This window comes from Oncorhynchus tshawytscha, linkage group LG02 (assembly GCF_018296145.1).
Source record: "Oncorhynchus tshawytscha isolate Ot180627B linkage group LG02, Otsh_v2.0, whole genome shotgun sequence".
Taxonomy (NCBI): domain Eukaryota; kingdom Metazoa; phylum Chordata; class Actinopteri; order Salmoniformes; family Salmonidae; genus Oncorhynchus; species Oncorhynchus tshawytscha.
The window spans coordinates 11,389,951-11,402,450 of NC_056430.1; the positions used below are offsets into that span (position 1 = coordinate 11,389,951).

The following is a 12,500-nucleotide window of genomic DNA, read 5'->3' on the forward strand; positions in this document are numbered from 1 at the left end:
GCAGTGTGTGGAGTACAATAGAGATTTTGTCATCTGTGGAGCTGTTGAGGCGGTATGTGAATTGGAGTGGATCCAGGGTGTCTGGGATGATGGTGTTGATGTGAGCCATGACCAGCCTTTCAATGTTTTCATGGCTACAGATGTGAGTGCTACGATGCGGTAGACATTTAGACAGGTTACCTTGGCATTCTTGGGCAGGGGCACTATGGTGGTCTGCTTCAAACATGTAGGTATTACAGACTCAGACAGGGAGAGGTTGTAAATGTCAGTGAAGACACTTTCCAGCTGGTCAACTCATGCTCTGACTACACGTATGTTTATGAATTGATTTCTTAATCACTTTATTTTTCCTCTTTCTTACTGGCAAAACACAAACATGTTATTTTCATAAACTCTTCAGATTCTACCTCCGACAGGAACCACATTCATGTTGAGATGACCTGTCTCAATTCTAATCTATTCTGCCTGACGATAGAGCATCTAATAATCCTCAGCTCGTTAATCAGAACTCTAATTGAAATTCATAAGAACTCCGATGAACCCAGCCATTAGTCCTGACCACTTCAAACTACATTACACCAAAACACACTCAACACCATACTACGATACTTTTTTTTTTCACTCTCTCTCTCTCTCTCTCTCTCTCTCTCTCTCTCCTCTATTGAATCAAAATTAGTTGCTAATTGTCTTGCAGGTCATTCGTCTGGCTAATTGCTAGAAATGAGGGAGCAACACAGCACCTGGCTACAACACAGCACCTGGCTTCTGCATGTCTGAATTGTATAAATTTAATCAGTTAATCGTGGACTCACTCTCAATCAATTATCTTTCAGGGCAGGCTAATGGTAATGATGGGATCGTGGAGTGGCTGCAGAGTGCCTTTTGATTAGTTGTCTGAATATATTAAAGGTCAGCGTCATACATTAAATAATATATCAGCAGATCTGGTTAAAGTTTAAACAATAAATATCAGCTAAAGGTTTAAACATGAAGTCTAAACAGGTCTTTATAACGTTTTAGGTCCAGCACTCAGAGAACAGCAAATGTGATTATTAAGCAATAATACCAGTTAGTCATTTTTTTTATTGATATTGTTATCGAGAACTACTACAACAACAGGTACTGTAAACTACAACAACAGGTATTGTAAACTACAACAACAGGTATTGTAAACTACAACAACAGGTACTGTAAACTACAACAACAGGTATTGTAAACTACAACAACAGGTACTGTAAACTACAACAACAGGTATTGGAAACTACAATAACAGGTACTGTAAACTACAACAACAGGTACTGTAAACTAGTACAACAGGTACTGTAAACTACAACAACAGGTACTGTAAACTACAACAACAGGTATTGTAAACTACAACAACAGGTATTGTAAACTACAACAACAGGTATTGTAAACCACAACAACAGGTACTGTAAACTACAACAACAGGTACTGTAAACTACAACAACAGGTACTGTAAACTACAACAACAGGTATTGTAAACTACAACAACAGGTATTGTAAACTACAACAACAGGTACTGTAAACTACAACAACAGGTACTGTAAACTACAACAACAGGTATTGTAACCTACAACAACAGGTATTGTAACCTACAACAACAGGTACTGTAAACTACAACAACAGGTATTGTGAACTACAACAACAGGTACTGTAAACTACAACAACAGGTACTGTAAACTAGTACAACAGGTATTGTAACCTACAACAACAGGTACTGTAAAATACAACAACAGGTACTGTAAACTAGTACAACAGGTACTGTAAACTACAACAGCAGGTACTGTAAACTAGAACAACAGGTATTGTGAACTACAACAACAGGTATTGTAAACTACAACGACAGGTACTGTAAACTAGAACAACAGGTATTGTGAACTACAACAACAGGTACTGTAAACTACAACAACAGGTACTGTAAACTAGTACAACAGGTACTGTAAACTACAACAACAGGTACTGTAAACTACAACAACAGGTACTGTAAACTACAACAACAGGTATTGTAACCTACAACAACAGGTATTGTAACCTACAACAACAGGTATTGTAAACTACAACAACAGGTATTGTAAACTACAACAACAGGTATTGTAAACTACAACAACAGGTACTGTAAACTACAACAACAGGTATTGTAAACTACAACAACAGGCACTGTAAACTACAACAACAGGTACTGTAAACTACAACAACAGGTACTGTAAACTACAACAACAGGTACTGTAAACTAGTACAACAGGTACTGTAAACTACAACAACAGGTACTGTAAACTACAACAACAGGTACTGTAAACTACAACAACAGGTATTGTAAACTACAACAACAGGTATTGTAAACTACAACAACAGGTACTGTAAACTACAACAACACTGTAAACTACAACAACAGGTATTGTAAACTACAACAACAGGTACTGTAAACTACAACAACAGGTATTGTAAACTACAACAACATGTATTGTAAACTACAACAACAGGTACTGTAAACTACAACAACAGGTACTGTAAACTACAACAACAGGTATTGTAACCTACAACAACAGGTATTGTAACCTACAACAACAGGTACTGTAAACTACAACAACAGGTATTGTAACCTACAACAACAGGTATTGTAAACTACAACAACAGGTACTGTAAACTACAACAACAGGTATTGTAACCTACAACAACAGGTATTGTAACCTACAACAACAGGTATTGTAACCTACAACAACAGGTACTGTAAACTACAACAACAGGTACTGTAAACTACAACAACAGGTACTGTAAACTACAACAACAGGTACTGTAAACTACAACAACAGGTACTGTAAACTACAACAACAGGTACTGTAAACTAGTACAACAGGTACTGTAAACTACAACAACAGGTACTGTAAACTAGAACAACAGGTACTGTAAACTACAACAACAGGTATTGTAAACTACAACAACAGGTATTGTAAACTACAACAACAGGTATTGTAAACTACAACAACAGGTATTGTGAACTACAACAACAGGTACTGTAAACTACAACAACAGGTATTGTGAACTACAACAACAGGTACTGTAAACTACAACAACAGGTATTGTGAACTACAACAACAGGTACTGTAAACTACAACAACAGGTATTGTGAACTACAACAACAGGTACTGTAAACTACAACAACAGGTATTGTAAACTACTGTAAGTGAAAAGGTTTCAGGTCCAACTGCAGTATGTGTAGTAATGCTGTAATAATCATCTGTATCTCAGTTAGTAGATCATGACACTGGCGGGTTCTATTCCCGGGGCCAGCCGTACGTAAAATCAATACACTCATAACTGTAAGTTGCTATAGCATCTATAAGTGGCTATAGCATCTGTTACATATAAATAATTATATTAACAGCAATAATGTCAGGAAGAGATGTAGCTTCTTACCGTCAAACTCAGCCTGTCCCACTCCAACGATGATGATGGACATGGGCAGTTTAGCCCCCTGAGGAGAAGAACAGGAACACCATTACATTATACATGCTCTGCTATAGGTCCATCCCAGCTCTGCTATAGGTCCATCCCAGCTCTGCTATAGGTCCATCCCAGCTCTGCTATAGGTCCATCCCAGCTCTGCTATAGGTCCATCCCAGCTCTGCTATAGGTCCATCCCAGCTCTGCTATAGGTACATCCCAGCTCTAGTATAGGTCCATCCCAGCTCTGCTATAGGTCCATCCCAGCTCTGCTATAGGTCCATCCCAGCTCTGCTATAGGTCCATCCCAGCTCTGCTATAGGTACATCCCAGCTCTGCTATAGGTCCATCCCAGCTCTGCTATAGGTCCATCCCAGCTCTGCTATAGGTCCATCCCAGCTCTGCTATAGGTACATCCCAGCTCTGCTATAGGTCCATCCCAGCTCTGCTATAGGTCCATCCCAGCTCTGCTATAGGTACATCCCAGCTCTGCTATAGGTACATCCCAGCTCTGCTATAGGTCCATCCCAGCTCTGCTATAGGTCCATCCCAGCTCTGCTATAGGTCCATCCCAGCTCTGCTATAGGTCCATCCCAGCTCTGCTATAGGTCCATCCCAGCTCTGCTATAGGTCCATCCCAGCTCTGAACACAGGAACACAGGTACACCACAGCTCTGAACACAGGTACACAGGTACACCACAGCTCTGATCACAGGTACACCACAGCTCTGAACACAGGTACACAGGTACACCACAGCTCTGAACACAGGTACACAGGTACACCACAGCTCTGAACACATGTACACCACAGCTCTGAATACAGGTACACACATACATCACAGCTCTGAACACAGGTACACAGGTACACCACATCTCTGAACACAGGTACACAGGTACACCACAGCTCTGAACACAGGTACACACGTACATCACAGCTCTGAACACAGGTACACAGGTACACCACAGCTCTGAACACAGGTACACAGGTACACCACAGCTCTGAACACAGGTACACCACAGCTCTGAACACAGGTACACCACAGCTCTGAACACAGGTACACCACAGCTCTGAACACAGGTACACAGGTACACCACAGCTCTGAACACAGGTACACAGGTACACCACAGCTCTGATCACAGGTACACCACAGCTCTGAATACAGGTACACCACAGCTCTGAACACAGGTACACCACAGCTCTGAATACAGGTACACACATACATCACAGCTCTGAACACAGGTACACAGGTACACCACATCTCTGAACACAGGTACACAGGTACACAGGTACACCACAGCTCTGAACACAGGTACACAGGTACACCACATCTCTGAACACAGGTACACAGGTACACCACAGCTCTGAACACAGGTACACACGTACATCACAGCTCTGAACACAGGTACACAGGTACACTACAGCTCTGAACACAGGTACACAGGTACACAGGTACACCACAGCTCTGAACACAGGTACACAGGTACACCACAGCTCTGAACACAGGTACACCACAGCTCTGAACACAGGTACACCACAGCTCTGAACACAGGTACACAGGTACATCACAGCTCTGAACACAGGTACACCACAGCTCTGAACACAGGTACACAGGTACATCACAGCTCTGAACACAGGTACACCACAGCTCTGAACACAGGTACACAGGTACACAGGTACACCACAGCTCTGAACACAGGTACACAGGTACATCACAGCTCTGAACACAGGAACACCACAGCTCTGAACACAGGTACACAGGAACACCACAGCTCTGAACACAGGTACACAGGTACACAGGTACACCACAGCTCTGAACACAGGTACACAGGTACATCACAGCTCTGAACACAGGAACACCACAGCTCTGAACACAGGTACACAGGTACATCACAGCTCTGAACACAGGTACACAGGTACATCACAGCTCTGAACACAGGAACACCACAGCTCTGAACACAGGTACACAGGAACACCACAGCTCTGAACACAGGTACACAGGTACACCACAGCTCTGAACACAGGTACACAGGTACATCACAGCTCTGAACACAGGAACACCACAGCTCTGAACACAGGTACACAGGTACATCACAGCTCTGAACACAGGAACACCACAGCTCTGAACACAGGTACACAGGTACACCACAGCTCTGAACACAGGAACACCACAGCTCTGAACACAGGTACACAGGAACACCACAGCTCTGAACACAGGAACACCACAGCTCTGAACACAGGAACACCACAGCTCTGAACACAGGAACACCACAGCTCTGAACACAGGAACACCACAGCTCTGAACACAGGTACATCACAGCTCTGAACACAGGAACACCACAGCTCTGAACACAGGAACACCACAGCTCTGAACACAGGAACACCACAGCTCTGAACACAGGAACACCACAGCTCTGAACACAGGAACACCACAGCTCTGAACACAGGAACACCACAGCTCTGAACACAGGAACACCACAGCTCTGAACACAGGAACACCACAGCTCTGAACACAGGAACACCACAGCTCTGAACACATACACAGTGTATCTCTCTGTTTCTCTCTGTTTCTCTCTCTCATTCTCTTTCTGTTTCTCTCTCTCCATTTATCTCTCTTGCTCTCTCTCTCTCTCTGTTTCTCTCTCTCCATTTATCTCTCTTGCTCTCTCTCTCTTTCTGTTTCTCTCTTTCTGTTTCTCTCTCTCCATTTATCTCTCTCTCTCTTTGTTTCTTTCTCTTTCTGTTTCTCTCTCTCTCTTTCTGTTTCTTTCTCTCCCCTCTCCCTTTCCTCTCTCTCTTTCTCAACAATGGTCCTCAGCTAAATAAAGGCAGGAGGAATTGTCTCAGGATCTTGCTAAATTGGTTGACAAAACACCTGTCTCCCCATGAATCCTGAGTGGACGTTTAACACCTAATTCTCTTGTTCCTCTGGTGTTTTTAGAACCCAAATACAATTATCCTGCTTGTCCCCCTGTCGTTGCCCTCATCTTCAAGAGACAGTGTGTGTGTGTGTGTGTGTGTGTGTGTGTGTGTGTGTGTGTGTGTGTGTGTGTGTGTGTGTGTGTGTGTGTGTTTAGTCAGTCAATTTAAGGCTGGTTATTCTCTGGACGGTAGTGATGAAACTCTCCTCATCCACTGACGAAACTGAACGCGTTCCCTGTGCAGAGAAGACAGCCTAAAGCCAATGTTATTACTAATGTGAGTTTGACAAAAGAGTGAGCATTTTTTGAAAATGTTTGGTATTTTCATTTGTCAAAAAAGGCATAACATAATATTCCAAAGCACAAAAGAAAGCAAGATAAAATGAAGTAAAAAAACAACCACAGAAGCACTCCGACATGTTGGGAGCACACATAAGATATACACAGAACACCTCCGTTTCCTAAGGCAGTGATAAAACACTGGTAAAGTGTTGATTAGATAGGAGTTGGGAGACTGAAGATGCTTGTGAGGTAGGAGTGGAGAGATGGGGGGGAGGGGCCGATTCTCTATCACCACGGCAACCCATCCCACCAATCACCTTCCCAGCCACTCCTAAGACACGCCCTGCGGAGCAGGAACAGGAGATGGAGAAGTTGCTCCTAGACGTTGATCTTAGGAGACCATTAACCCTAATGTTTAAGTTTAAGGATGGGGTAGCTAATCTGAAATACTTGTTCATTATTTGTCACTAAATCATTTTTATGTTGAGTCTATTTCACAGGTCATGACTAACATACAGGACGAGCTTCTTCTGTTCCTGTCTTGTCCTTTCTGTTTTTAGCCCAAAATAGATAAATGACCCCAAAGTATCAGTGTTCAACAGAGCCCCTGTCACAGTCTCTGTCCTCCCACGTCCACACACACACACACACACACACACACACACACACACACACACACACACACACACACACACACACACACACACACACACACACACACACACACACACACACACACACACACACACACACACACAGTGCATCACACATCAGCCAGAAATAGCCCGTCTTCCCATGTCCCATTTATGCCATCCCTCTCATCATGCTGATTGACAGCTGAGTTCCACAGCCATGAGAAAACAAAAAACACACAGTCAATCTTCCCTAGTTACCATACCCTTACAAAAAGAAAAACATGAAAAAACGATGTGAAAAAAACACAGTGAAAGATTTATTTATTTATTTTTAAATCTTCAATCAGACACGTGTGAAGTTTCACACGTATATTTTTCACATTTCTCCCTTGTGAAAAAAATTATCCCGACTTTTATTTCTCCACACGTTTATTTTTCACACGTATATTTGCAGTACTTCTAGCTCCATCAGGTTTCTCCTCCAGGGACCCCAAAGACGTTTTATAACTAACCAAGATAGTCCACAGCCTGTTGTTACCAATGGGAGCAAATGAATCATAGTGGGCAGAACAAACAAGGAGGTGGGCAGAGGCAAGTAACAGCTAGCGAGATCCTATTGGTGCGTTCTAGCACGTATTTTCCTAGGGGAGGCAGGGTAGCCTAGTGGTTAGAATGTTGGACTAGTAACCAAAACGTTTGCAAGTTCAAATCCCCGAGCTGACAAAGTACAAATCTGTCGTCCTGCCTCTGAACCCACTGTTCCTAGGCCGTCATTGAAAATAAGAATTTGTTCTTAACCGACTTGCCTAGTTAAACAATTAAAAATGTCCTTCCTGCTCAATTTGCCCTTGGCACTCTTTCTAAACAATTACATTTTTTCAAACTTTGGCAAAGGGTAAAGTCTACAAAACAGTCCACTCTGTTCATAACAGATTCTAGTTTTAGGAACAGAAAACTATATTGAGACTAAATCTTTCATCGATGAGAAAATTTGCAGTGAGTGGGAAATGCCAACCCGATGCCTGAGATTTATGCATTCGGGGAAACATCTGTTTCATTGTTCTACCTGTGCCGACCCTGCTTGGCTTCAGAGGCAAACCGGCAGTGGGAAGCAGGGTGCTACAGTATGTTGTTCTACCTGTGCCGACCCTGCTTGGCTTCAGAGGCAAATCAGCAGTGGGAAGCTGGGTGCTACAGTATGTTGTTGGAATGAATGTGCCAAAACTTGCAACTTGAAAAAAGGCAGAGAAAGCAAAGACCAGGGTAACATAACCAATGATAGTAAAGACAAGGGTAACATAACCAATGATAGTAAAGACCAGGGTAACATAACCAATGATAATAAAGACCAGGGTAACATAACCAATGATAGTAAAGACCAGGGTAACATGACCAATGATAGTAAAGACCAGGGGTAACATAACCAATGATAGTAAACACCAGGGTAACATAACCAATGATAGTAAAGAAAAGGGTAACATAACCAATGATAGTAAAGACCAGGGTAACATAACCAATGATAGTAAAGACCAGGGTAACATAACCAATGATAGTAAAGACCAGGGGTAACATAACCAATGATAGTAAAGACCAGGGTAATGATAGTAAAGACCAGGGTAACATAACCAATGATAGTAAAGACCAGGGTAATGATAGTAAAGGCCAGGGTAATGATAGTAAAGACCAGGGTAACATAACCAATGATAGTAAAGACCAGGGTAACATAACCAATGATAGTGACGAGCAGGGTAACATAACCAATGATAGTAAAGACCAGGGTAATGATAGGAAAGACCAGGGTAACATAACCAATGATAGTAAAGACCAGGGTATCATAACCAATGATATTAAAGACCAGGGTAACATAACCAATGATAGTAAAGACCAGGGTAATGATAGTAAAGACCATGGTAACATAACCAATGATAGTAAAGACCAGGGTAACATAACCAATGACAGTAAAGACCAGGGTAACATAACCAATGATAGTAAAGACCAGGGTAATGATAGTAAAGACCAGGGTAACATAACCATTGATAGTAAAGACCAGGGTAACATAACCAATGATAGTAAAGACCAGGGTAATGATAGTAAAGACCAGGGTAACATAACCAATGATAGTAAAGACCATGGTAACATAACCAATGATAGTAAAGACCAGGGTAACAACCAATGATAGTAAAGACCAGGGTAACATAACCAATGATAGTAAAGACCAGGGTAACATAACCAATGATAGTAAAGACCAGGGTAATGATAGTAAAGACCAGGGTAACATAACCAATGATAGTAAAGACCAGGGTAACATAACCAATGATAGTAAAGACCAGGGTAACATAACCAATGATAGTAAAGACCAGGGTAACATAACCAATGATAGTAAAGACCAGGGTAACATAAACAATGATAGTAAAGACCAGGGTAACATAACCAATGATAGTAAAGACCAGGGTAATGATAGTAAAGACCAGGGTAATGATAGTAAAGACCGGGGTAATGATAGTAAAGACCAGGGTAATGATAGTAAAGACCAGGGTAATGATAGTAAAGACCATGGTAACATAACCAATGATAGTAAAGACCAGGGTAACATAACCAATGATAGTAAAGACCAGGGTAATGATAGGGAAGACCAGGGTAATGATAGTAAAGACCAGGGTAATGATAGTAAAGACCAGGGTAACATAACCAATAATAGTAAAGACCAGGGTAATGATAGTAAAGACCAGGGTAACATAACCAATGATAGTAAAGACCAGGGTAACATAACCAATGATAGTAAAGACCAGGGTAATGATAGTAAAGACCAGGGTAATGATAGTAAAGACCAGGGTAACATAACCAATGATAGTAAAGACCAGGGTAATGATAGGGAAGACCAGGGTAATGATAGTAAAGACCAGGGTAATGATAGTAAAGACCAGGGTAATGATAGTAAAGACCAGGTTAACATAACCAATGATAGTAAAGACCAGGGTAACATAACCAAAGATAGTAAAGACCAGGGTAATGATAGTAAAGACCAGGGTAATGATAGTAAAGACCAGGGTAATGATAGTAAAGACCAGGGTAACATAACCAATGATAGTAAAGACCAGGGTAACATAACCAATGATAGTAAAGACCAGGGTAATGATAGGGAAGACCAGGGTAATGATAGTAAAGACCAGGGTAATGATAGTAAAGACCAGGGTAACATAACCAATGATAGTAAAGACCAGGGTAATGATAGGGAAGACCAGGGTAATGATAGTAAAGACCAGGGTAATGATAGTAAAGACCAGGGTAATGATAGTAAAGACCAGGTTAACATAACCAATGATAGTAAAGACCAGGGTAACATAACCAAAGATAGTAAAGACCAGGGTAATGATAGTAAAGACCAGGGTAATGATAGTAAAGACCAGGGCAATGATAGTAAAGACCAGGGTAATGATAGCAACGACCAGGGTAACATAACCAATGATAGTAAAGACCAGGGTAACATAACCAATGATAGTAAAGACCAGGGTAACATAACCAATGATAGTAAAGACCAGGGGAATGATAGTAAAGACCAGGGTAATGATAGTAAAGACCAGGGTAATGATAGTAAAGACCAGGGTGATGATAGTAAATGACCAGGGTAATGATAGTAAAATACCAGGGTAATGATAGTAAAGACCAGAGTAATGATAGTAAAGACCAGGGTGACATAACCAATGATAGTAAAGACCAGGGTAACATAACCAAAGATAGTAAAGACCAGGGTAATGATAGTAAAGACCAGGGTAATGATAGTAAAGACCAGGGTAATGATAGCAACGACCAGGGTAACATAACCAATGATAGTAAAGACCAGGGTAACATAACCAATGATAGTAAAGACCAGGGTAACATAACCAATGATAGTAAAGACCAGGGTAATGATAGTAAAGACCAGGGTAATGATAGTAAAGACCAGGGTAATGATAGTAAAGACCAGGGTAACATAACCAATGATAGTAAAGATCAGGGTAACATAACCAATGATAGTAAAGCCCAGGGTAATGATAGGGAAGACCAGGGTAATGATAGTAAAGACCAGGGTAACATAACCAATGATAGTAAAGACCAGGGTAATGATAGTAAAGACCAGGGTAATGATAGTAAAGACCAGGGTAATGATAGTAAAGACCAGGGTAACATAACCAATGATAGTAAAGACCAGGGTAACATAACCAAAGATAGTAAAGACCAGGGTAATGATAGTAAAGACCAGGGTAATGATAGCAAAGACCAGGGTAATGATAGTAAAGACCAGGGTAATGATAGCAACGACCAGGGTAACATAACCAATGATAGTAAAGACCAGGGTAACATAACCAATGATAGTAAAGACCAGGGTAACATAACCAATGATAGTAAAGACCAGGGTAATGATAGTAAAGACCAGGGTAATGATAGTAAAGACCAGGGTAATGATAGTACAGACCAGGGTAACATAACCAATGATAGTAAAGACCAGGGGAATGATAGTAAAGACCAGGGTAATGATAGTAAAGACCAGGGTAATGATAGTAAAGACCAGGGTAATGATAGTAAAGACCAGGGTAATGATAGTAAAGACCAGGGTAACATAACCAATGATAGTAAAGACCAGGGTAACATAACCAAAGATAGTAAAGACCAGGTTAATGATAGTAAAGACCAGGGTAATGATAGTAAAGACCAGGGTAATGATAGTAAAGACCAGGGTAATGATAGCAACGACCAGGGTAACATAACCAATGATAGTAAAGACCAGGGTAACATAACCAATGATAGTAAAGACCAGGGTAACATAACCAATGATAGTAAAGACCAGGGTAATGATAGTAAAGACCAGGGTAATGATAGTAAAGACCAGGGTAATGATAGCAACGACCAGGGTAACATAACCAATGATAGTAAAGACCAGGGTAACATAACCAATGATAGTAAAGACCAGGGTAATGATAGTAAAGACCAGGGTAATGATAGTAATGAGCAGTGTAATGATAGTACAGACCAGGGTAACATAACCAATGATAGTAAAGACCAGGGGAATGATAGTAAAGACCAGGGTAATGATAGTGAAGACCAGGGTAATGATAGTAAAAGACCAGGGTAATGATAGTAAAGACCAGGGTAATGATAGCAAAGACCAGGGTGATGGCAGTAAAGACCAGGGTAACATAACCAATGATAGGGAAAATTGCAGGA

At 41.3% G+C, this 12,500-nt stretch overlaps 1 protein-coding gene across 1 annotated transcript in view; it reads right to left on the reverse strand.

The window, feature by feature from the left end:
- Positions 1–12,500, reverse strand: part of LOC112240385 (copine-5-like) — a 291,942-nt gene that overhangs the window by 10,223 nt on the left and 269,219 nt on the right. The window contains exon 19 of the mRNA XM_042330249.1: positions 3,436–3,493. Coding sequence (XP_042186183.1) covers positions 3,436–3,493 — 58 coding nt within the window. The remainder of the gene's footprint in view (positions 1–3,435; positions 3,494–12,500) is intronic.